Source organism: Carassius carassius, chromosome 9 (assembly GCF_963082965.1).
Source record: "Carassius carassius chromosome 9, fCarCar2.1, whole genome shotgun sequence".
NCBI lineage: Eukaryota > Metazoa > Chordata > Actinopteri > Cypriniformes > Cyprinidae > Carassius > Carassius carassius.
Window position 1 is genome coordinate 21,418,782 of NC_081763.1, and position 26,990 is coordinate 21,445,771.

A 26,990-nucleotide genomic window follows, 5' to 3' on the forward strand; every position below is an offset into this window, starting at 1 on the left:
TGTTTGCGTATACGAACACGATCGTATACAAATAATATACACATTATAAAGACGACATGACTGATTTTTACATTTTAACACAAAAATAATTTACAACCCACTCAGTACTTATTCCATGCGGTGTAACATGTTGTCATAACTCCCCGGAATAAATCAATAGGTTTATTGTTTCCTCGCAGATGTTTCACCGCGACACACACAACAGTTCATGTACATAGAGCTGCTGTCTGTGGCTGGATCTTGAGCTAACGTTACTGTAAGTGCTTGCTCTCGTCTCAGTTCAAACTGATTTAAAAGAATGACAGCTAATGGCATCTCCTAGTTATCATATAAGTTCTGTCAATGTGTTTCTTTTGCTGAAACACGTTTCCAAAATATTTAGCACTTGACAGATACACGATAACTGCAAATCAAACTAACGTTTAAAGTTAATTTAAGGGCGTACAGTTCATCTAGGTGCTGTGCTAATTCAAGTAAGCAAGCAAATAGTATCCATAGCTGTGAATTTATGATGTAATGTAGTCATTGTGATTTCATCCTATGTAAGCAGCATGACGAAACCCCGTGGGTTCGAGTTCTGGAGGAGCACTCTCTGAAGGGTGCGCGCTACGTGGTCGCGCCCATGGTGGACGCGTATCGCGTATCGGCTGCTGAGCCGAAGACATGCGCAGAGCTCTTCTACACACCGATGCTGCACGCTCATGTGTTCGTCAGGGATGTCAACTACCGTCGGGAGAACCTGTATAACGAGGTCAACCAGGAGGACCGACCCCTCATCGCACAGGTGGGTCTCTCCGTCCTCTTTGGCATCAGTCAACACAAGCACACACACTCACCATTCCCCAGAGAGTGTGAGTTATTTACTATCTCAATACAGTTATGTGCCAATGATCCTGAGGTGTTTATCCAGGCTTCTCTACTTGCCCAGGGTTACTGCGATGCCATTGATCTGAACTTGGGCTGCCCACAGATGATTGCAAAACGAGGTACCAAAACCCAGCTGACACGTCATTTCTATTGTATGTGAGAAATATACCACCATTCAAAAGAATTGTTTAGTTTTGTTTTCCAGCAAGACTGCTGATTTCTATTTCAAATGAACTTTGGTCAGCCAAACTCCATTCCTTAAAGAATCCTGAACAAAATGTAACATTAAATGTAACACTATTCCAACGAACATAAACCCACACAACTGTTGTCAACATTGATAATTGTAAGAAATGTTTCTGGAGCATCAAATAAGCATATTAAAATGATTTCTGAAGAATCATGTGACAATGAAGATTGGAGTAATGATGCTGAAAATTCAGCTTTGCCATCAGAGAAATAAAATAATATATTTATTTTAAATTGTAATAATATTTCACAGTATTGCTGTTTTAACTGTATTTTTTATTTGATAAATACACCCTCATAGAGCATAAGAGACTTCTTTGAAAAACATTGAAAAAGTCTTATTGACAACATACCTTTAAGCAGCAGTTTTTTAACATGACGTTTGGAACTATAAATATTTGCTTCAATTGTTCAATGAAATCTAAAAGTTTAGCAAAATGCGTCCCTGTTTCCATGGCACGGCTCGTTTTTAAATTCTCTCCTCGAACACACTGAAGAAGGCTTTCAGCCGAAACATTTGTGTTCTGTCCTACTGGTGGTTAATGTAAAATAAAATGTGAAAAGAAGTGCGGATCATGGGTTTATATACTAAATTTTCTCCTAGGCCATTATGGTGTTTCTTCAAGATGAGTGGGACCTTCTTGAGAAAATGAGTAAGTTGTCTTATATTAATAGCTCAGTGCAGATGTGAACCATGTAGATAATGTGTCTTATTCAGGTGCTGTCGTTTACAGTTAAACTGGCTGATGAAAAACTTGCCGTGCCCATTACTTGCAAAATCCATGTCTTCCCAGAGACTGAGAAAACTGAAGTATGCCAAAATGCTGGAAAAGGCTGGATCCATTGCTTCCCATTAAAGCAGATACTTTTTATCTAAAGTGCACGTGGAGTGTCCTGGGACTAAGCAGCTTTCTCAAGAGTGAGACTTAGTTCTCTTCATCCTCGAACTGGTCTGTAAATGTTTGTTATACGAGCTGTAACCACTATATTACCTCAAATCTCAGTCTAATGTGATTCATATATTCTTGAACCAGTTACTGATGCTTTGGTATCTTTAACACTTTCTACAGCTTCTCACAGTTCATGGGAGAACTAAAGATCAAAAGGGGGCTTTGACGGGCATTGCAAGTTGGAAGCACATCAAAGCTGTACGGTAAGAGATACAACACTTGCTACTGGCCTCGACCATTCTTAGTGTTTTGTCCTGATGGTGTACCTTTATTGTACTTGTGTAGGGAGGCTGTAAACATTCCCGTTTTCGCCAATGGAAACATCCAGCACTTGAGTGATGTTCAGCGCTGCATGGTGGAGACTGGAGTACAAGGTGTCATGAGTGCAGGTAACATCTCTCCTCATGCGAAGAGAAGATTCATAAACTAACTCATACAGAAAGAGATGATATAAATATATGAACACATTAAATACACTACCATTCAAAAGTTTGAGGTCAGTAAGATTTTTGTTTAATAAATTGATGTTTTTATTCAGCAAGGGCACATACAATTAGGTAAAGCATCTTACAGACCCTAAACAGGAAGGTGATGACTGGTCAATTTCATAATAATAAGTGTATCTTTTTTTACAACAGCTTACAGATGCATCAAGACCTGAGAGAGGAGCTGGCCAAAGCGAAAAACTTCGCTGGGGTTGCGGAGGTCAACAGACAGCTGAAACAACATTGCCAGGTAAAGGAATTTTGTTGATGACAAATTCCTCATCAGTCCAACTTTATTCCAAGACAAAGATTTATTACATGAGGCTTATTTAATTTTGTGAAGCAGTTGCTTTATACTGTTTCAGGAGGAGATGGCTAAAGCTGAATCAGAATGGACTCAGACTGGACTTCCCTTTCCTCACGGGATATGCCAGCCCTACGTCAGACCACCGTGAGTCTGGGGTCTCAGCAAAACAGTATAATATCAGTCATAATCTTAATAAATGGGTCAAAGCCAAGGTTCGAATAATAAAATGCTGTCCATGATAGACATAAACTAGTTTGAATATAACACTGGTTACATTGGAACTTAATTGTGAGGCTGGAATATTTTGCAGGCCCAAGGTTCCAAACACTGAAAATGGGCAGAAAGCACCGGAAACAAAAGCTGTGAGTGTAAAGAGGGCACTGGAGGACAGCAACGGATCCAATGACTCCCTGTCCAAGAACAATCAGAAGAAGAAAGCCTGTAACCCCAACAAAAACTTCTGTCCAGAGCTGAAACGTAAGGCTTAGCCCAATATTTCCTAAAGCCTGCAGACCTAATGGAGCCACAGTGCACATTATTGTAACCTGCGAATGATGAAAAATGCAGTTTATTAGACATACACTACAATTCAGTAAGATGTTTAAAAAAAAATTATAATATGCTAATTGCTGATCAAGAAACATGTCTTTACTGTCACTTTTGATTGATTAAATTCATCCTTTCTGAATAAAAATATTAATTTCTTTCAAAAATGTTACTGACCCCAAAGTTTTGAACAGTAGTGTATTATCATTGAGATATCAGCTAACATTCATTGATAAAGGTCAAGTAACATTGCCTTTACCTCATTGTGTTCTCCAGCTAAATACATTGTGTGAGCAGTGTGGAAACCCTAAAGTAAGACTTTTATCTTTTCTTTCCCCTGACTGTTTTATGGGTTTGATGTACTCTTTCTAAAAAGTTTTTACAGAGCCATGGCTTGTGCTTTATAAAAATCTTAAATTCACATATGTAAACAAGGCAAATTCATTTTACTCTGCTCCCTCAATAGGGGAACAAGTGTGTGTTCAACCTCTGCCGAGGCTGCTGCAAGAGGAAGGCTTTCAAGGAAGTGACTGATTGTCCTGGTTAGTGTGTCAACCAGCTGTTTCACAGTGCATGAACCGCAAAGCGACTTGAGCTTCACAGGCTGCAAAGTTAGTTTGGAGATGTTTAGTGATTTAATATTGTAAAGAATGGGGCATTAGTATTTAATTGGCTAAAAAGTTTTATCGTTGTGTAAATTTTGAGGCTAATATTTAGTTAAAGATCCTAAGTGAAAGTTACATTAACTTGTGAGAATGTTTAAAATTGCAGTGGGGAAAATGTTTATTTGATCCCCTGTTGATTTTTCTGCACCAACCTTTTTTGGTTGGTATTCTGTCTCTAGCCATTAAAATAAATTTACCATAAAAATGACAGACCCTTCATTTCTATGTAAGTGGGCAAATGTACCAAATCAGCAGGTGATCAAATAAATATTTTCCCCTCCTTATCAGCATGTATCTAGTAATGTCCTACTGCAACTTCTACAAGACTAACTGTTTGCTCTCTGTTCATTGTTGGGTTATAGGCCATGGATTGAGATTCAAAACCAAGGCTTTGAAACAGTGTAACTCAGATACGGGTGGTGGGCTGACCAATGGGAAGCCCAACAGTCAGACAGTTTCCACTGCACTCCATGATCCATTGTAAAACAGATGTGTGCTGGATATGGGCAGCCTTGACTTCTGAAGACACACTGAACTGATATATCACTTAACATTGCTGCACTGAATTGGAAGTACAAGACTGCATTTGTGGCCAAAATTGGTTTTTCACTGTTGATATCTGATTTGGATCCATATCACACCAAATGAACTGAACATGCAAAGAAACAGACATAGAAAAGTTCAGTGCTTCTTTTACTTCAGCTATATTTTGATAAATACTGGGAATGTGATATATGAATCTGCCACTCTTATTGCACAAACCTGTACTGCTCCCTGCTCACTTGAGATAGAGGAGCTGGACTTTTATCTTGGGACCCTCTGGAAATGCACTGATGGACATCTTCCCTCAAACATGTGAACTGCATTTTTACTATATTTATTGTCTTCCAAAAAGAAAGATATGGCAGATTTGTATGTTGCAACCACAATCAAACCCCTTTGACTTTGAATATATATATATATATAATATATAATTAATATATATATATAATATATATATATATATTGAACATGTACATAAATTAACTTTTACTCTTCCTGTATGATCATTGTGACTATTTCACACACTCATACTGACATGTCTGATTCAGATACCGTACCTCTGATCTAGAACTCATATATAGATCAGTGTACCTTACCCTTATTTCCATGACTGTATTGCCTTTGTCATTTTCATTCTTTGAGCCAACTCCAATACAACTTTGGTTCAATATAGTGACATTTTCTTATTATTATAAACCAACATGTTTATTTTTCCACACCTTACATTTAGGAAAATTTTGCAAAAATTTTGAAGTGTTAAAATAGCATTTGTTACTAGGTATAGTTTATTCAAGGCTATAAAATCAAGTAGTCTACCATTGTTGAATGTCACTGGCCAGCTTATGATAATTCACTGGTGTAACATTCTTAACAGTAGAACACAACACAACAGAGAAATAACCAAATGTTATTAAATCGCTCTGAAGAGTGTTCGAATCAGTGTGGCATTTCCAGCTGCAACACTAGAAACAGAAAAAAAAACCTTCTGGATTGAAAACTCTTTTTGAATGTATGTTTATTTTAAAAGCATGTTTTGTGATGAGGTTTCTCAATGTGTAATCAAGGTTTGTCACAAGATACAGAGGAAAGTGCATCCTTTACAAAGAACAACAGGCCAGTACAGCTTAATTGCCGCATTTCGCTTTTTATCTTTTTTTTCCTTTTCATTTGAGCAACAGGGTGTGCTTGTCTTTAATACAGACAACATATATCTTCTTGCCAACTTAAATAAAGTCTTTAGATTGTGATTTTTTTTCTCTTCAGCAGGGAAATAACTGATTTCTAAACGGGCCTAAGATGCGGCAGTAGCCCCGTGTACTTTCCTAGGAGAGGCATCTGGTCGAGTCTTCACATGTTGGTGCTCATTCGTGTTTGGCTGTTGGCAGGTGTGAGCTCCCCTTGACTGCCTTCTCTTGGAGGGGACTGCAAAAAAATGAGAGGAATCAGTGAGAAGCATCACTTATAGAGCAGGAAAAACAGACTGATGCTGGTGTACTTGAAGAATGACGGATGAAGAATAGAGGTATAACAAGCATTTCCATTTTTCAATTCTAACAGCTCTTTTGCCGAGAACAGAACTTCACAAGATCTCAGAGACCATACAGTTTTTCCATATATATTAAAAGGAACTTGCATTTAGTTGATTGCCTGAATGCAATAATCTATTGGACTGATTTGAAAATATTTACAAGATCAACAGCATGTGTGTCATAATGTTGCCAAAAAAAACTGGTGAGGTTCTGATGAGGCACTTACAATGGACGGAAATAGGACCAATTTTAATAGCGGAAATCCGAAGCTCATTTCATTAAAGCACTGACATTGACTTCCAATTAAAAAAAAGTTTATTATTTGAGCTATAAAGGTGTTCTCATCATTTTAGTGTTTATGTTATGCTGTACTGGCAACAAAATTGTTGTAAATGCTACAATTCAAAAGTTTGGGTTGATTAAGCATGATGATGTTTTTAAAAGAAGTCTCTTATGATCATCAAGGCTGCATTTATTTGATCAAAACTAGAGTAAAAATAGTAATACTGTCAAATATTATTACAACTTAAAACTTGTATTTAATAATTTATTCCCATGATGGTAAAGTTGAAAAGCTGAAAGAACAGCATCATTACTGCAGTCTTCAGTGTAACTTGATATTTCAGAAATCATATAAGCTGCAAATCAGCAATCAAATAAGCTGATTTGATGCTCAGGAAACATTTCCTATTATCAATGTTGAATACAGTTGTGACACTTTATATTTTAGTGATACATTTTTCAGGATTCTTTGGTGAATAAAAAGTTTAATAGAACAGCATTTTCTTCTTACAGACCCCAAACTTTTGAACTGAAATCTAATTTCACATAGATACATTATCTACTTCTTTTGGTTATACTGCTAAAACAGCAAGTACTTTAACATTTTTGGACTGGCCCTGTTCATTTCTATTGTAAGTGCCTCACCGTGACCCAGATTTTTTGCTGATAATTGAGATTAACCTAAAATGAACCCAGAATATTAATTTAACATTCACTTAGTACAACAAAAATCACATGCAATTTGCTTATAAGTGCAGTAATACAGCCGAGGCTCATTTATACGAGTAATTTCAATAAGAAGATTCCATTTCATCTCACAGCATCACAATGTTAATGACGCATCCTCGGACGTGTAACTGTTTTAATAAATGCAGTACTTTGACACTGACTTAGAAATACAGAGGAGCTCTGAGACACTCATGCTGAAGGGAAGGAGATGGTCAGGTGATGGTGAAGTGAAGAGCAAAGCAGAGCGAGGACACGTTACCCTGGGGACCCTGTTACCTTGACGTGTATCTGATTACGAAGCACAGCTGCCCGCAAGATCATGGCTTTTGCTCGTCTCTGGAACTCTTTGCCCATCTGTAGAGACTTCTCAAAGGTTGTGCTTCTCTGATCCACGTCCCTGGCATACAGGATCTACAAACACAGTTTTTAATTCACCGTTGAAACCCAGGTTTTCATGAATTTTAAAACAATCTTGACCGAAGGCTGTTTCTAGAGCAGTTCCTGGTTTTAGCCAAAAAGGCAACATGGTGTGTGTTATTCAAGGTAAGGAGCTCAATGACGTGGATTATAAATATAATTCAAGGGATTGTTACAAAAATCAGCTAAAGTATTTTAGCTTAGCAACAAGAAAATGGATCATTGTTCCAGGAAAAGAAGTGTGAGGGTGACAAATGAGAGAGCGCAGCCCTGCCTTGCTGTGGGAGTCGATACGGCCATTGATCAGGCCCTCTAGGATCAGCTGGGTCAGTTCATCCTCCAGAGCTGCCACCGTGGTATTGAAGGCCACGGCCATTTTGTTCATGTCTGCTGACACATAGGGGCTAAAGTACTGCCCGTGGGGAACAAAAAAGACAAAAGTTAATCAATTGGTCATGTAAATGCAACTACGCTAAAACTTTAGGAGCCAATATTATCTCATGGTCATTACACTTTCTACATTCCATATCAATACAACTATGTCAAGCAAGGCTCAAAAACGGGTGACCATGTTCATTGATCATGTGCATGTGTTAATATGTTTCGCAGATATATACGTCCAGTTTTGAGCACATATCGAACATAGCTTTTGTGAATTCTACATATTTAAAGGGATAGATCATCCAAAAATTACAATTCTGTCATCATTTACTCATCCAATTGTCATTTTTGGATGACCTATTCATTTAAAATTAGATTAAGTTGAAGTCATGGTTTGGCAACTAAATAAAATTCATAGACCAAACCAAAATATCCCTTTACGTACCTGTATGAGGGCTCGGTTCCTGATTTGTGTGTACAGTGTTCTTACATGAGGAGCCAGATACATGTCTAGGAGGAGATTATCCTATAATACAAAAATAAACACTATGAATAAAACACATGAATCACAGTTTCAACTAAAATGACAACAGAAAGAATCAGTGTCTGAAATTGCTAAATCAAGACCTAGCAACTGAACACACATCAGTAAACTTACCTTTATTTCATCCAGCATTTTCAGACAAGATGCATACTTTGACTCGTAAAACTTGAAGATAATATCACGGACTTGTGGTTCCAACTCTAAAAATAATTTAAAGGAGCTAAAAAACAAACAAAGGGTGAGTAAAATTAAATCCATTCGATTTTATCCACATTTAACCGCATGTTAATGATCTACCTCGTGTTAAGACACCTAGTTTGAAAGTGGAAAAGTTCACCTGCTTGAGATGACATTTCGCTGCAGTTCCTGTCTGTCAAATGTAGCCAGGGCACACAGCCCCCCGTACACTGCTACATTACTGGGGGAAAGTAGCTAAAGAGCAAATAGAGCATCTCATTGCACCATGTAGGAAAACACTGCATCTTATTTATCATTAACAATATTATTAGAAATATCTGGTGTGGCATTAGAACAAGGCTGAAAATGATGCCTACCTCAGGGAAGTCGCAGTGGTCAAAGGAGGCTTGCAGGAAGCACTTGGCAGCCGGTTTGTACTTTCTTGAGGCAAGCTCTGCCAATCCTATTGTCATGAGAGAGAGATCATATCAAAATCACAAGAAAAGTCAAAACCATTTTTACATGACATACTGTCCAAATCACAGGAATTGACTAAAAATGTGACAACTATAAAGATAAAGTAAAGCAAATCACTCACACACACACACACATATCTCAATATGATTGTAAACACATGGTAAAAACATACTAAAATAATGACTGTATGCATCTACATTTTAAAGACAAATACACTTAACATACATGAAATACAAATAGTGTACTTGCCTGCAGCACATTTCAGTTTGGTTAGAACAGCTTGGTTTTGACTATCTCTCTCTCCTCTTTGCTAGATTGCAGAGATATACAAAAATCTTAATTGTAGATTCACTCTCTTTTGAAATTTCTCGGCTATGTAAGCAGAAAGAAAGGTTGATCCTACCTCTGCTATCTCTGGAGTGGATTCCGCCTTGCTGACGTAGCTAAGTACATGGGACCAGTTTTGGAGGTAAACACTAACCTATAAAATATTCAGGTTGTTTGAATGGGTTATTAGAGACTGCCTGAATTTTTAAGCAATGGCAACAAAAATATTTATAACAGTACAACAGAAAATTCTGCTATATGCAGGCTGGATTTTGCGATTTTAAGCATGAAATTAAGCTTTAGGGGAAAAAAATACAATATGCTCTTTCATGAATATTGTATCATCATTAAACATCAGTTGATGGTCAGGGAAAACAAAAAGCCCATACCTTGATTACATTAAGACACATGTTGATGACATGTTTGGCGCTAGTGCAGTAGTCTCTGGCTCGGGAGTAGCATTTCAGGGCATTGCTGAGGTCACCACAGTCAAGGTAGTGATCTCCAAGGTCATCATGACCCCTCCTGAACACATTCAGATGTAAAACAAAACGAATAAAACCCAAGGCACAGCATCACAGACAATACAAACTGAGACATTCAGTGCGGCCTTACCTTATGCTTTCTTTGATGGAGTTTCCCTTGTAGTTCTTGAGGTCAGTGTCCAGCTTCTCCAGTTTGAGCAGGGCTTTTTTCCTGGTGGATTCTGCCCAGGCTGTGTCGAGAGGAGGGGGTTCAACTGCCCCCTCCGGTACCGCATCTGGGACACCTTGCACATCCCTGTGTTGATAATTATTAAACTTTTAGTACAACCCTTAATCAAAGTCATACATGTAATGTTTCCATGAGGAAACATTATTAGGTTCCATGAGGAAACCATGTTAGGTTGTAAAAAAAGAAATTAAAGTGAATTGCCTTGTGGCTTCAGTGAGTTTGCGATGGATTTCTTCATAGACGTCAACATTAAAGGTTCTTTGGACAAAGGACAGGGCCATCTTCAGTGCTTCCACTCGTAGCTGGGGGCAGTGGTCTGCGATAAACTGCAGCCTCTCGATCCTCATCAGCCCACTGTAACTGGAGGCATACTGCTCTAGATCCTGTAGCAAAAATAAATAAATCAGCTCTCAAGAGTCCAACAAAAAGTAGTGACATGTCATAACAGCACAATATTGATCAGCAAACAATATGATAATGACATTTTTTATACTTACAGTAGATTAAATGAGCATTAGATAAAGGCAAAGGTAAAGCGGTGTTATTACTGAAACGAAAACTACTAAATTAAACTAAAACTTATGTTAATTTAAATAAAGCTCTGATAAAATAATACATATTAGATGAAAAAAACATGTGTTATGGATAGATATGGAAATCTAAAAAATCAAAAGGCATAAAAAATACAAAAGCACATTACAAAATTATTAAAACTTAAACCAACATTCACATTAAATGTGAAAATATACAAAAGATATTTTAAATATGAATAAATACTACAATAATATACTAAAATAATGATGAGGTAAATATTTAATGACTCTAATAATTTAAAGTCAAATGTAATCTTTAGTAAGTCTCAAAATGAAAATTTCATTATAATACTGTGATGCCTGAATCCCATTTAAAGAATTTAAAACTATGTATGTTTTTATTTTTAATACTGAATTATTATAATATATAATTATAATATCTGCCATTTACTGGTTATTGGCCAGAATCTCTACGTAAAAAAGAATCTCTACGTCTTTTTTACGTAAAAAAAAATTAGATGCGGCATGATATTTTGTTAAAAATAATTTTCAAATAAGGAGTTAATGATTTATAAAAGCCAACAACTTAAAGCAAGTACAAAATTGTATACAATGATACATACCAATGTGGGGTTTTCCACAACATAGTTGGTGTCGGGCGCATTCTGCTGGTCTTCCTGAGGGTCAGCATCTATCTGCATGGGCTCTACAGACCCCTGTCAACACAGGAAACACCACGTTTAACACTCGACACTGGAGGACAGTTTTTAAGTGTACACAACAAACAAAACATTTGGACATTTTAAAGAAACCAATATCCTTACCACCAAAACCAATCTTGCGTAGAAAGAAAAACATAATATCATAACACTGAGTATCAGCTCCGAGGCTTTCAGATGGCCTCACATCCTCACATTTGCCTTCATTGTGTGGTTACCTCCAGTGAGTATGACGAGGAGCTTGAGCTGTACACATTGAATCCAGCAGTAAAATCCATGAACAGATCAGACACGCTTCTTTGACCGTTGAAGTTCAGCTCTAGCCATGAGGACGAGGCTGATCTCACTGGCAAAATCAAGCTTTCCCTGATCCTGCCCTGAACCTGCCTTTCAGCATCCTGCTGACCTGACTGAAAACACTCCTGCAAGAAGGCGAATGCTTATACAATTACATTGGGGCGGCAGCAGCTCCGAGACAACAACAGGTCAAATTTTTTGAACTGAACACATAAGTACAAACCAAACAAATGGGGAAGAATGTTTCTATTTTAAAAGTGAGGATTTAAAGATATTCATTCGATGGAAAAAGTGCCAGAGACAAGTAAACATGGTCTTTGTACATACATGAAACATTTTGATGCAGGTTCGTAACCACAAAAGACATTGAGAGGGATCTTACTAATAACAGATTCTTGATTAACCACATTGTTTCATAAATTACAGTCTAATATAACTGAATGTGTCTAGGGTTTCTAAAATTTAAATACTGTTCAATAAAATAGGAGGTTGATGGAGGCTATCTCAAAACCTAGTGAGCTGCCTACCTAGACAGTATTTTAAAGCATCATATGAAGTTGTGGAGCACCTGAATGATGAATCAAATGCGCTCTAGCCAGGCAATCTACTACGTTTTGAGACACAATCTGAATTTCAAGCACACTGGCTGATACAAAACACACAGCTTGCTAACGAGATAGCTTGCTAACGAGATAGCTTGCTAAATACACTTAGCCGGCTAAAGAAAGTTTCTACCCGAGTGTTTCACAAACAACCGCGAGAAAACCTACTGGACCACTTTCGGTGTAAACCAAAACAGCTCTGTCGGATGTATTCATTGACGAAAACACATCGGTTTCGCTCTTCGGACGGATAGAGGCACGCTGCAGCTAAACTTGAGAGGTGCCTGTCGCGTCCCGAGGGCCGCTGTGACTCACGAGCTCATGCTAGACGAGCTAACAGCCCTCAACGACTGCGACAGGGGAGGAATTAACACTGGAAACAGAGGCACTTCAACTCGATGTGCTTCTTCTACCTACTCTCGAGTCGTGGAAGATGGTGAAAAGGCATTGAAAGCCTCTAATTTACCTGAAAGTTGAAGACCTGCACGGGTAGTGGCATCTCCTCCTCCTCTGCAGAAACAGAGCACACAAACACATCCGGGGCATGAGAGTGCGCGTGGTCGACGTCTTGCAGCGCGGAGACGTCACTACCTTGACACTTCGCCACTCGCGAGCACTGTCATCATGCGGGTGCTACATTTGCAGGTTGGAGGCCATAAGATGGGCCCTGGCTTGAAGCATTATTACAAAAGAAAACACATTTAAAAGTCCTATTCAAAATGAGTGGCTGATTTTATATCCCTTTTTGGTCGTTAATTTCTTTAAAATTGTATGAATTCTATTCACCCTCTTTATTGTTTGGGTTTCTGACTTGAAAATATGTGTTAAATGGTTCTATTTATCGTATCTTTTCGTATTTATTTTATTTTGCGATGTGTTTTTGGCCATACAATAATACTGTTATGACTTTGCTATTTAAAATATAAAAAATATAATATGCTATCTTTGGTACTAATTTGATTTTTATTATTAGATTTTTAGTGAATTGTATTTAAAACAAATTTTGGTGAGTTTGAACTGCAAACATAATAGTTAAGTTTATGGAACCAACAATAATATATATTTTTAAAAACTTACTATCCCTGTATGTAATAAATATTGTAAAGTGAGCCAACATCATCAAGCACACTGAAGGGATTATTTTGAGATACTGACTAATGGCTGAACATTATCCTGCCGTTACTTATCAATTGAATAAAAGACCACATAACAGCCAAAACCATACCTTCACATCGATGTCACACTAAAGCGGCTTTATTTTTGAGCAAGAACTGAAACTGCGACTGACACGATGTATGTGCCATTGGTTTCATATTCATTCAATAGTTCAATAAAAACAAAAATGCCTGACGCTAATGCATACTAACAAAACATAAATGCTCAATTGGCACACATACACACATTTTTACCTCTTTAAAATTTAAATACTGGTCACTAAAAGGTAAAAGAACATTTCAAAGAATCATCTGAACACTTACAATTTGTTAGCCCTGCACAAAAATCAGTAATGGCACATTTCATCATGTTTCAAACATATGTATAGCATTAAAAAAAAAAAAAAAAGATGTACAATCTACTCCATTTTAAGTTGCAGTATGTAGTCCATTAAACATTACAGCCAATTGTAATTACAGCATATTTTATACAGTATTATTTTTGTTTATAGTATCTAATAGTATTTTATAGGCAAACAAATATTTCTGTTATTGTTTAACAAATCACATACAGTAGTCACATTAAAACACAGGTACAGTATGAAATGTTTAACAGGCAGTAAATCTGAAAGTAAAATACTTAAAACACCTCAAGTGAGAGAATTGGCTATGCCACACATTTAAGTCGCAAAAGCTATTCTATTTATTTATCTATTTACATAATCTTCTCTCACATTCACAGATCCCAAAAGAGAAAATAGTGTGCAGATAAAATATGAATAACCACAATTTTCACACAATAAGCTCTGAAAATGTAACACTTGCTGAAACATGGCAAAGTACCTTACAGTTGGCTATGCTTGTTCTTCAGTAACTAATTATTCATCCTGATGCCATGGCATTATGTCATTCTCTTCCAATAACTTTTCATAATAAACCAACAATTTAAGGCAAAGTTGACTAAAAACAAAGCAAATCTGGCATATTTATGTTGATATATCCGTTACATCAGACACACTATGGAAATGCATGTGTCTGCACCTCACAAGTTGAATTTATCTGTTGCTAACAGCAGAGCTGAAGAGCAAGAGCCTGCTCTTTACATGGCATATCAATGAAGAAATGAGTTGTGGTGTTCCTCAAAATACAGTACACTTCTTGCCCCTTTTCTTTACAGGTGGAGGACATAAAACAGCACGGATGGCCTCATCAAACACGGTTTTTAAACCCCGCTGTGTAAGAGCAGAGCACTCAAGATATTTCACAGCACCTACAAAGTCAAAGATTTCAATGAGAACTATGCATGATACAATGCCCCACTGCAATACAGAAACACTATCACAGCACACTGAAAACGTTTTAAAAAAAATGAAAATGATTTTTAAATGTAAATAAAGGATATTTAAGTAAGTTTTTGTTCTTCAAAATGTTTAATTCACTGTATTACTTGCCATTTCTTAGTACTTAGTACCTTACTAGCAAATTTGATCCAACATAGGTGGCTTTTAAAAAAAAAGAAAAATACCATATACCCAGGAAAAAGTTCTTACCAATCTCTCTAGCCATTGCAAGACCCTGCGGATAAGTGATGGGAGCTAGTTTCTTATCCCGCAGGCGTTCAATCGTGTCTTTGTCATCTCGCAGATCAAGTTTAGTGCCCACAAGTATGATGGGGGTGTTTGGACAGTGATGGCGAACCTCAGGGTACCACTACAAAGAGAAATCTGGTTAACACAAGGCACCCTAATACACTGTGGATCTTTTTAAGGGATCCAAATGTTAAAGAATCCCTTTTTTTTCTTTTGGTGGATACTAACCTTTGCTCTTAAATTCTCAAAGGAAGCAGGGCTCACCAGAGAGAAGCAAATTAAAAACACATCCTGTAGAAAGCAAAGGCAAAAAATCAATGTCATCCATGATCAATTTCTGATCATCAATGCATCATATAATGCTGAGGTTGTCAGAAAACTGACACATCATTTTTTAAACTTTTTATAACCGTTTTAAATAATTTAGCATTTGAAGAAATGAATCTGTATGATTTATTAATGTATTGAAGGAAGCTCTTTATGCATACCAAGGTTGCATTTATTTGATCAAAAATACAGTAAAAACAGGCATATTGAGATATGTTATTACAATGTAAAATAACTTTCAATTTTAATATTTTAAAATGTCATTTATTCCTGTGACCGCAAAGCTGAATTTGTTTTGTGGAAACAGTGATACATTTCTTCGGAATTCTTTAATGAATAATAAGTTAAGAACAGCATTTATTTTGAAATAGAAATGCTTTGTAACATTGCAAATGACATTATTGACTTTTGATCAATTTAATGTGTCATTGCTGAATAAAAGTATTTAAACAAATCTTACTGACCCCAAACCTTTGAAGGGTAATGTATATTTTCATAATGAGGGACAGAGGAAAGGTAGTAGAATTCAAATAATTAAACTGGACAAACAAATACCCTGCCCAGCGCTCAAAAGAACTAAGATCCAACTCCAAACCTAAATTAATTATTGGTTATAATTTACAAAGCAAAGAACAGCCTGTGCATGAATGCACAAATGATTATTAATGGAGACTTAGTAATGAGCAAAATAAATATTCAGCATCTTGACTAAACAAAAAAACACTGTTAAAAGAATACTGTAAAATTAAAAGGTTTACCAAAAACAAAAATACTTGACTACTCCTAGCTTAAGTAGATGATTATTTATGATAACTTTGCATTACAGAGCCTAAAACAGAGATATTTACGTACTGTTTGGGGATAGGAGAGTGGTCTAAGGCGATCGTAGTCCTCCTGTCCTGCTGTATCCCAGAGGCCTAAGTTAACAGGTTTGCCATCCACCATAACATTGGCAGAGTAGTTGTCAAATCTGAGGGTCACACACAGATTTTTCAGGAAACTGCCACACATGGGCAGCAGATACACACAGGTGTAATTCCCTTTTCAAAGTATCAAACTGTACTCACACTGTGGGAATATACTCTCCTGGGAAGGCATTAGTGGTGTAGCTGATGAGCAGGCATGTCTTACCCACGGCACTGAAATACAAAAGATGCTAAGTGGTAATTGTGACTGCACATACATGGCACAGCAAGGAAACAATTGTGGAAAGCAGGCAGAAAGGCTTGTAGTTAGTCATCCAGGCATTACATTCACTCTTGGGCTCGATGGCACATTGGCAGCCACTAATTCACAGTTCTGTTCTCAAAAGAACTGCCCCACTGGATAACGAATGAATACAGGGTGACGGCTTCTTGTCACGAAAAACACACACTGCATTCACTTACATAGAAAGTGGAGTAAAGAGAGTAGACAGGAAATGCAGTGGTGGGGTGAAAACAAGAAAAACAACTAGGAAAAGGAGTTTAAGTGTGAGGAAGTCTGATAATAAAATGGGTAAAAACAGAACAAGAAAAGTAAAAATAGCAAGTATGTTTGAGGGCTTAGAAGCCTGAGTTTGTATTCCTGTCATTAGATCAGTAGGCTGTGAAATGCAGTTTCACGTCAAATGACAGAACACGTGTATAATAAGACAAGGGCTAAACCTTCAATGGTTACTTGATTAATTGCATCAATAAAACAGCTAATATTAATTCTCCAAGGTCTAATACTAGACATAATAAACGGTTTGACCATTTTTTTTTTGTTCTATTGGTTCTTAATCACAACTACAGTATTTGCAATAACATTATCACCCCACAATCGCATTACAGGTTAATTAATTTAATATTTTTTAATTATATAAAATTTTTCAGAATTTACAGAAATGTATTTTAAGCTAAAATAGTAGGCCTATTAGTATTATTACTGTTAAAATGTCATAGTACATATTACATTCTACTATTGTAGTCTAATAATTAGCCTATCTAGTGATTATTTACAGAAAAATAAAAATAACAAACTGATGTTAAATGGTGTTTGTGAGACATTTAAATGTTAAAAATAACCAGTTTGAATTTTAATATTGAATGAAAACAAATGAAAGTTGACATCTGCCAAATTCATACCAATCACAATGCAACTATTTGTGTCCATGTCCATCATCGTTGGGGAAAATACCATATTAAGAATTTTAGATGGAAATAGGCCTGTTTTATTTTCTGCTGCTCTCTGATATGAAAAGAATGGATTATGAAAAGGTTAAGGATAAAGTTCGTGCTCACAAGCTTTACGATCATTTCCAGCAGAGCTCTGTGTAGGTGTGATAACATGACATCATTACATAGCCATTCCTCCGTGCACTAACACTGCACGGGATCCGTTTAATATTTGCATGCTTTACATCTTATCACTGCCACAATACTTTAAAGCGAAACTGATTCATCTAAAAATGAACAAATGCAAATCATACGCCTAAGCAAAATTGAACAAAACAGCCATCGCCACGAGCCTACGCTCATTACAATATAATTTAAAACCATAATTAAAACAACTGAGCTGTCTCGGAGAATGACACAGTAGTATATGTTTAATAATTATAAACACCTCAATTCTGTCTCAGAAGATCTCACTCATCCGCCGAGCCGAACCACAATCCCCGCTCCCACAGTCCCCACTCCCACAGCCCCTTTCTCGCAACAATTGCCTTTCCCTAAAAGAAACCCCCGCACAAAAATAAGCAATTTTAGCATTTATTCCTCAACATCTTACCCGTCGCCGACAACAACACACTTAATGGCTTGCATTTGCAGAGCACGGGTGGTATCAGACGAGAGAGGAATCTGAAGAAATGTCCTGAAATGTCCTGAAATGTGATGTTAATGTGCCTGTGGGCTGGTACAATTGCTATTCAGCTGCAGCAGCCGCAGCTGTCGGTGGCAGTCGGGCTATTTCACGATACTGCCGAAAAAAGACGAACACGAGGTTCGTACGCTTTCGGAGGTCTCGTGAGTCTACATGCCATATCATAGAAGGAGGCGCCTGTGAAAATAGTATTAGTTTAATAGATAAAGAGGTCAACACTGAACGTTGTAATCAAAAACACGTGTAAAAAAAAAAGGTTGACATGGGCCCATTTCAAGAAACCACAAGTAGTGGCCGGAACTATAGTGTTAAAAGAACAGCTGTCATTCCGGTGACTAGACCCCGAAGCCGCCGCCAGGCGCCGCCATTTGCGCCATTTAGAATTTCAGCCGCCGCCAGCCAATAATTTCCTAAGCCAAATTGAGCCGCCATCTGATAAAGTTTGGCTGAGCCGGCTAGAATTATTTGCATCATATAATAATTCTATCACATAGAGACATACACACACACGAAATATATAAACAATACACGAGATCTATTTTCCCACTGGTTTCATAACAGCACCGTCTTGTGCTCGTTGCTACGATACACAGACTCACAGTGAATTGACGACCGATTAAAATTGCTCGTTTTCCGTGCAGAAGAAGCTATGCATTTTTTTTCTCGCACTGAGGTGAAATGGCGGAAAGAAACAAGCAAGGTAATTTTGATTACTTACTTTCCTAATTCCTACGTACTTTTTTTTTTACTTAGGCCTACCCAGACTTTTGTTAAATCTTCAGGGCACGGTTGCACAAACACCTGAATCAAAGATTGATGTTATGAACCAAATATTCTGGAACGGAGAGATTTATAGCACTGAACGTGATATTACTGCAGTAACAAACCACCGTTTCCACATTGCTAATTTACGACGCATGCTTCAGTGTACATTGAAGTGAAATGTGCAAAACTTTGTCCAAAATAATACTGATAACAGTTTGTGTTTATATTAAGGCGAGACACGGCAGGCAAAAACATCTCGGTTACGTATGTAACCTTGGTTCCCTGAATAGGGAACGAGATGCTGCGGTGACGTCACCACGTATGGGAACACCTTCGGTGTGACGAATGTCTGAAGCCCTATACCATCCCGCCAATCCTATTGGCCAAATAGCGCGTGGCACCGCCCAGCATGCGTAAGCATATATATACCTGGTGCCGCGCACCATTTACCTCAGATTTCATGCCGAAGAAGAGAAGAAAGCTATCAAGGTATGGCACGGCCAGAACCGCAGCATCTCGTTCCCTATTCAGGGAACCAAGGTTACATACGTAACCGAGATGTTCCCTTTCATAGGTCACTTCGATGCTGCGGTGACGTCATCACGTATGGGAACGCTATACCATCACGCCTGACGTACCTGATAGCTTGGATCCAAGGAAGCATCTGCTCAAGCGGAGAGAACCCGGGAGCCAGGAGCCATCCTCACATCCAGACTGTAAGACCTGATAAAAGTGCTCGGTGAGGACCAGCCTGCCGCAGCACAGATATCATCCATAGAAGATCCACTGAGAAAGGCTTGAGAAGAAGCCACAGCTCTCGTGGAATGACCTTTTACTCCTAAGGGCGAAGCGAGTCCGCGCGCCTCATAGGCCAAGGAAATAGCCTCCACCAGCCAATGGGACATGCGCTGTTTCGTAACTGCATGGCCTTTATTCTTATGTCCAAAACAGACAAACAGCTGGTCAGACTCACGCCATGGGGCAGTACCATCCACATAAGTCTTTAACGCTCTCACAGGGCAAAGACTTAGATCTCCAGACTCAGAAAAAGCCTCCAGGACCACCTGCTGAAAATGAAAAGGATTAGACGCGACCTTAGGAACATAATTAGGCCTAGGTCGCAACAACACTTTCACAGAGCCTGGTGCAAACTCCATGCACGAGGGTGAGACAGAGAGAGCCTGTAAATCCCTAACTCTCTTAAGGGAGGATAAAGTCATGAGAAGAAGTGTTTGCGGAGTCAGGAGCTTATCCGATACAGTTTCCAGGGGCTCAAACGGATGCCCTGAAAAACCCAGTAACACAATGGATAAATCCCATGAAGGAACTCGGACAGGGCGGAAAGGTCTCAACCGTCGCGCACCCTGTATAAAGCGAGAAACCAGTGGATGACGACCCACTGAAACACCACCTATATGCTCATGGTGAGCTGAGATAGCTGCCACATAAACCTTCAGGGTGGCTGGTGTCAATCCATCCGAAAAACGGTCCTGAAGAAACTCCAGTACTGAAGGCAGAGGGCAGTAAACTGGATCCACATCATGAGTTTCACACCATGTCATAAACAGTTTCCACTTGAAAGCATATAAGCGTCTCGTAGAAACTGCTCTAGAGTTCAGTATAGTCTCGGTAGTTTCAGCAGACAGACCGGGACATATCAACTCACTCTGCTCAGAGGCCACGCCCACAGATTCCACAGATTTGGCCTCGGATGCCAGATCCGTCCCTGTGCTTGCGATAATAAATCCCGTCTGAGGGGAATCTCCCACGGAGAGCCCGCTAACAGATTGATGAGATCCGCAAACCACGGCTGTGTGTGCCATCGCGGAGCCACCAGCAGCAGCTGTCCCACTCTGTCCCGCCGTATTCTGCATAATACCGCTGGGATCAGACGAATCGGAGGAAAAGCATACAAACTGGTCTTGGGCCAGCTGTGAGCTAGCGCATCCAGACCCAGGGGTGATGGAGGGCATAGGGAGAACCATAGCGGGCAATGCGTAGTCGTGCTCGATGCGAATAAATCCACTTTCGCTTCCCCGAAAATCTGCCATAGGTGATTCACCGTTTGGGGGTGTAATCTCCATTCCCCTTGTTCCAGAGCCTGTCTGGATAGTAAATCCGCTCCGAAGTTCAGTCGTCCGGGGATGTGAACAGCCCGGATCGACAGAAATCTGTCGTGAGACCAAAGAAGAATACGTCTCGCCAGCCTGCACAGGGGGCGAGAACGCAATCCTCCCTGATGGTTCAGATAAGCCACGACCGCAGTGTTGTCCGTTCTGAGAAGCACATGACGGCCGATCAGTAGACTCGAAAAATACTGGAGAGCCAGAAAAACCGCCAGTAATTCCAATTTGTTTATGTGCCAGCTGCGTTGTGCCGCTGTCCACACTCCGTGGGCTGGGCGCCCATGACAAACAGCTCCCCACCCGGTCAAAGACGCATCTGTCGTGACAGTCTCTCGGGAAGCACAAATTCCCAGCCGAACCCCGGTGAGGAGAAATTCGGCTGACGTCCATTGTTTTAACGACATCACACACCTCCGCGTCACCGAGATCGTTCGATGCGGAGGACAACGGGGGAAATATTCTGTCGTTTCGTCCACCACTGAAACGGGCGCATGTAAAGCAAACCCAGATGAATCACGGGAAGCGCAGCCGCCATTAGACCTAACAGTTTGAGGCACAGTCTCACCGTCACTGTGTGACCCGCCCTGAAGTGCTGAACGCATGACGTAATCGACTGAGCGCGCGGGAGAGAAAGCTTTGCTGTCATCGCGCGAGAGTCCAATTCTATTCCCAGAAAAGTAATCCGTTGAGAGGGGACTAACACACTTTTCTGGAAGTTCGTGCGTAAGCCCAGGCTGTGTAAATGATTCAGCACAATATCTCGATGAGAGTGTGCTTGAGTCTGAGATTGCTCTAACACCAGCCAATCGTCCAGATAGTTCAACACGCTTTGCCCTCTAAAGCGAATCTGAGGAACTTCCGGTGTCTCTCGATGATCTGAATATGAAAATAAGCATCCTTCAGATCGATCGTGACAAACCAGTCGTTTGGTTGAATCTGAGACAAAATAGACTTTACCGTCAACATCTTGAATTTGCTCGACCTGAGTGCAAGATTCAGACGGCGTAAATCCAGAATGGGTCGTAATCCGCCGTCCTTTTTTGGTACCACAAAATAACGGCTGTAAAACCCTGACTCCATCTGAGAGGGGTGTACTTCTTCTATAGCCCCTTTGCTCAGTAGAGCTAACATTTCCTGTCTCAGCACCGCCATGTCCATCGGTTTCATCACCGTGGAGAGAATTCCGCGGTAAGGGGGCGGGCCTTTCCGAAACTGAATGGTGTATCCGTGGCAAATTGTGCGTAACACCCATTGAGAAATGCCGGGCAAGTGTTCCCACGCGGCCCGAAACAATATTAGCGGTTTCAAAATGTTCGTTTCCTGCAACGCTGTTGCACACATAGAGATGTCCGGGCACGAAAGACTCACGGTGTTCATGCACAGGGGAAGTATATGCATAGCAGCCGTTGCATCTCGTTGTACGTAATCCTGAATAGTGTCCACGGCAGGAATTAGGCCAACAGATTGAGCATCGGGCTCTGCCGCTAGCGAAATAGCGGCGGCTATGCGAGCCGTCATGACGGGCCGTTCGATGACGACCCTTTGAAGCGCTCCTCGAGCTCTGAAAACTGGATCGTGCAGAGTGTGTGAGGAAGCTGTTACAGTTCGCTCCAATGCTGTTTGAGGCGCTGTTTGCGGCGAAACAGTCAGGGTTTGAGCGTGGGGACTGCAATGAGAGTGTTGGATGCGCGAAAGCGGTCCAAAAGCGCTCTCTAGCGGAGGGCACAGTCCCTGGCAGGCAGCGAAAAAATCAGGAGCTGCTGTTCGGTGTCCGAGAACGAGAGGCATTGGCCGTCGAACTCAGGTTCAACCTTTTTCGTTGGCGTTGTTGAGCCGGTGGAACAACCCTAGGGCCCCTATCCTTGCGAGGGGGCGCCATAGGTGAAGGCTCTTCCCGAGAGGGCACTCGCTGGCGGTGAGAGGAGGTTGAGCGAGAACGCGCGGGCGCCTGACGGCGTTCAACCTCTCTGGGTCTGCGGGGAATCAGCTGGCGGAAAGCGGCTGATTGCTGTTTCGCTGCTCTGAATTTCTCCACCACTGAAGTGACAGCCTCTCCAAACAAACCGTCCTTAGACACAGGGGCATCCATGAGGAAAGATTTATCCTTTTCCTTTATATCGGTGAGATTAAGCCAGAGGTGGCGCTCAACCGTAATTAATCCAGCCATGGAACGGCCCACTGCTCGAGCAGTATGTTTGGTAGCACGAAGCGCCAAATCAGTTGCTCGCCGTAGTTCCTTAACCGCCTCAGGTGTAATGCCGTCCCCTTCGTCCAATCCTTTTAACAGCTCCGCTTGGTAGGCCTGAAGGACCGCCATAGAAGGAAGTGAAGCAGCCGCTTGGCCAGCGGCCATATAGGATTTTCCCACTAAACTAGACTTGACTCGACACGCCTTCGAGGGGAGGAGGGGGCGGGACTTCCACGCCGTGGCCGAATTAGGCGCAAGATGTTCGGCGAGAGTCTCTTCCACCGGCGGTATCGCTGTATAGCCATGGCCCGCCATGTCCGAAATGGTGGCGAAATCCGCAGCCGCAGTGTTCGTGATGCGCGCCGCAAACGGCTGTTTCCAGGACCTCGAAACCTCCTTGTGGAGATCCGGGAAAAAGGGTAAAGGCCTCCGGGGCTGCGCAGGTGTCCGACTAGTTAGGAAACGGTCGTCCAGCTTCGAAGAAGGTTGGGCCTCGGCCTTCTCAACCTCCCATTCCAGCCCCAATGTACCCACTGCACGGGAAACCACATCCAACAGCTCACTGTAGGAGGGGGAAACACGCCTCTCCTGTCCACTAGGAGGGAGAGGGCTCGTGTCGGCCGCGAAGTCCTCGGACCCCGAGGCCGCAGTGGAAAGAACGTCGTCATCATGGCGGTCACAACCGAAGGAGATGGCACTACATGCCTCCGGTGTGGGCCGTAAATCCTCACAGGAAAAGACGACAGGTTCAAAAGTTTTTCTGTGTATTAGGGTAGGGGAGAGCGAGCGATGTGGAGAATAATTTTCCATCGCTGAACTGTCCTCAAACTCCATGTCACACGTGTCACCCCAAGCTATCACCTCGTGCGGTGCCTCGGCAGTCGCAGAAGTGGTGTGGCGGGGGTTAGACACGACGACATCGGAGAACACATCTACCCTAGAGCGAAGCACCCTGAGCCGCAGGCCATCGCAATGGGGGCATGAAGAAAGGCCGCTAAGTGCCTCCTGTGCGTGGTGTAAGCCTAGGCAAACTACGCACCTGTCATGAGTGTCCCCATTAACGATGTACCTGGTACACGGGTCCTTGCACTTTTTGAAGCTCATCGCGTCCGCGGAGAGGAGTATACTGCTCGTAGATGATCGCTGAGAACGCGAGACAATAGGGCACAGAAGATTCGCTTCGTACTGAAGGAATGAAATCTGAGGTAAATGGCGCGGCACCAGGTATATATATGCTTACGCATGCTGGGCGGTGCCACGCGCTATTTGGCCAATAGGATTGGCGGGATGGTATAGGGCTTCAGACATTCGTCACACCGAAGGTGTTCCCATACGTGGTGACGTCACCGCAGCATCGAAGTGACCTATGAAAGGGAGCATCGTTTTTTTCCTTGGTCACTTTTGAGATTTTTGGATATTTGTCTTCAATATCATATCTTCTTTCAGACTTATGGTGAAAAAAGTCCGAAATACACATTTAGGTCTTTATTTTACTACACTTCGTCTGTTTGCATCTGTAGATTTCTCATAAATTCAACAAAAGTTTGCGTTCTTAATCAACATACTTCTCCACGATCTCTGCCGTCACCCTCTCATCACATGCACCGTTTAGCTCTCTCTCTTCTGTACAGTCCTGTTGGATCCAAATATGGTCATTTCCTTTTTATCAGCAACCAATCGTGGAAGTAAGATCTTATTTTCTGATGATAAATCTTGAAAGCCTGTTCTCTCAAAATGACCTTTCTGTCATACTCCAAGTCCGAAATCTCCACTTCAGTAGTACCTAGTTATATTATGAAGACATTTACAGAGGGATTTGTAAATATATTATTCCTAGCCTGATATATAACATTTTATTCCAAAAAACATGGCGAAAATCATTTTTTTAAGGCTATTGACACAGTATATTCTGATTTACAGGATAACAAAAGTAGATATCCATAAATCCCTCTGTAATTTTTTACCATCAATTGTAGACTATTTGAAAATGTTCAGTAGCATACAGACTACAAAATAAATATTTGCATACGTTGTGAAAGTAAAATCTGGTGTTTTCTTTATTACATTGTATTGCATTTTGTAGAAATATAGTGTAAGCCATGCATTGCTTGGAAAGATTGAGATCTAGTTAATCAGTATAACATAGACATCTGTAGACACGAAGTGGCAGCTTTAGCCATTTGCAGCTATGAAAAATTTGGCGGCTGCAGCAGCCATTTAGGTTTTGGCTGAGCCGGCCAGCCAGCCAATAACTTCATCAGCCAGCCATTATTCTCAAAACAAATGGCTTCGGGCTGTACCGTGACAGTTGAAATGACAGTTGTTGTATTGGGTGGGGCAAAATGATAAATAAATCTCTGGAAAAATGGCATTAATTAACATGACCAAAAATGTTTTGGGAAAGGTCAACTCCCTGGAGCTGGATAAAATGAATAATCCTTTAAAAAAATTAAAAAATAAATAAAAGCCCTTAAAATATATATACAGTAAGATATTTTAACAATGAGATATTATCCAATCAACGTTTCTGCAAATCATTAGCCTCTTAGAAATTATTTTATATTTAAAAGTGGGAATGATCCATGGGGCCAGCACAGATTTCACCAGGATTTATGTTTGATCCAGTTTGATAAATTCAAAGTATTTTATGTAAAAATACATAATATACAAATCATGCATTAGGGGTAGTAAGTAGTGTTAAAATTTGAATCCATAGTCCTTGAGAGAAATACTTTTGATAAATGAAAACAGTACAGGAAACACAAGACGCTCACATATTCAAGAATTAATTATTTTATTGCTTGACCTGCCATTGGGACAATCTATACCAAAGGTTTACAACTTGAAAACATCCAATGAAATCAAACCGTACACAGTTATAGAAAAAGAATAATAGAAAAATGGTCCTCTGACATTTTATTTCTCTCTGTGCTGAGGGCTTAACCAATTAAAGAATGGGTGAACAGCAAAGCTTTGAGCAAATATATCAATTCCTCTGTACATACTAGAACACAATTTACTGAAAACTTCAGAAGAAAACACCATTGGCAGTCACAAACAGGGAATAAAAAGCAAGCTACAGAAAAAAAAATAAAAATAAATAAGGTTGAGGGTGGGAATACAAACACGTTTCCATCAACGACATCAATGAATGTTCTTCAAAGAAACAGGGCCTGAAGTTGTTAAATCATAATAAAAGCAGAAAATTAAACTGGGATGGAACCAATCACTAAATCTATTCCTAAAAGGGAGCATGCATTTTGCATTGCATTATGCATTTTACAGAAAATGTGGGAAAAGATTCATCTTTCACTGTGTCCATTCTGCACTGCCAAATAAAGTTAATGAATAAAGCAATGCATGTATGAGCAATAAGTACACGATTCAGCAATTGTATGCCTATCAAAGGGTGTCACAGTTTACATTAAGGACTATGTAAGTAATTTCTACATGTTTATTTATTCAATACCATCATAAGGCATTACCCACTCGGTGGAAGGACAGTGGAACAGTTCATCAAAAGGCTATTTGAAACTTCACATCTCATTAATGGTGCAAAGTGTGTTTTTAAAGCTAAAGCACCAAGATTTGACTGATTCTGAAACTACAATCCAGTTCATGTGAATGAGCATCTTTTGCTCTTAATGCTCTTAAATC

At 40.1% G+C, this 26,990-nt stretch overlaps 2 protein-coding genes and 1 pseudogene across 4 annotated transcripts; 1 reads left to right on the forward strand and 2 right to left on the reverse strand.

Annotated features, from left to right (window-relative positions):
* The first annotated feature begins 222 nt into the window (after positions 1-222).
* Positions 223-4,999, forward strand: LOC132148612 (tRNA-dihydrouridine(16/17) synthase [NAD(P)(+)]-like; annotated as a pseudogene).
* Positions 5,000-5,610: 611 nt separating this feature from the next.
* LOC132149275 (COP9 signalosome complex subunit 1) lies at positions 5,611-12,963 on the reverse strand. Of its 3 annotated transcripts, none has more exons than XM_059558386.1 (15): positions 12,807-12,950; positions 11,660-11,863; positions 11,346-11,438; positions 10,391-10,572; positions 10,091-10,255; positions 9,865-10,000; positions 9,552-9,629; positions 9,398-9,458; positions 9,049-9,134; positions 8,832-8,926; positions 8,609-8,714; positions 8,396-8,476; positions 7,844-7,981; positions 7,429-7,563; positions 5,611-6,034 (listed from the first exon to the last, which is right to left on the reverse strand). In XM_059558386.1, exons 1-15 carry the CDS (start codon positions 12,837-12,839, stop codon positions 5,960-5,962), a joined length of 1,668 nt encoding a protein of 555 aa, XP_059414369.1. In that variant the 5' UTR covers positions 12,840-12,950; the 3' UTR covers positions 5,611-5,959. The 3 variants fall into 3 exon arrangements, with proteins under 3 accessions (XP_059414369.1, XP_059414368.1, XP_059414370.1); XM_059558385.1 differs by lacking the exon at positions 12,807-12,950 and adding an exon at positions 12,509-12,571; XM_059558387.1 differs by lacking the exon at positions 11,660-11,863 and having other exon boundaries at positions 12,807-12,963.
* A 609-nt stretch (positions 12,964-13,572) lies between these two features.
* Positions 13,573-18,363, reverse strand: LOC132149277 (ras-related C3 botulinum toxin substrate 3-like). Its single transcript, XM_059558391.1, has 6 exons — positions 18,162-18,363; positions 16,478-16,549; positions 16,263-16,380; positions 15,312-15,374; positions 15,045-15,204; positions 13,573-14,764 (listed from the first exon to the last, which is right to left on the reverse strand). The coding sequence occupies exons 1-6, from the start codon at positions 18,194-18,196 to the stop codon at positions 14,634-14,636; spliced, it is 579 nt and encodes a 192-aa protein (XP_059414374.1). The 5' UTR covers positions 18,197-18,363; the 3' UTR covers positions 13,573-14,633.
* Positions 18,364-26,990: the final 8,627 nt, after the last annotated feature.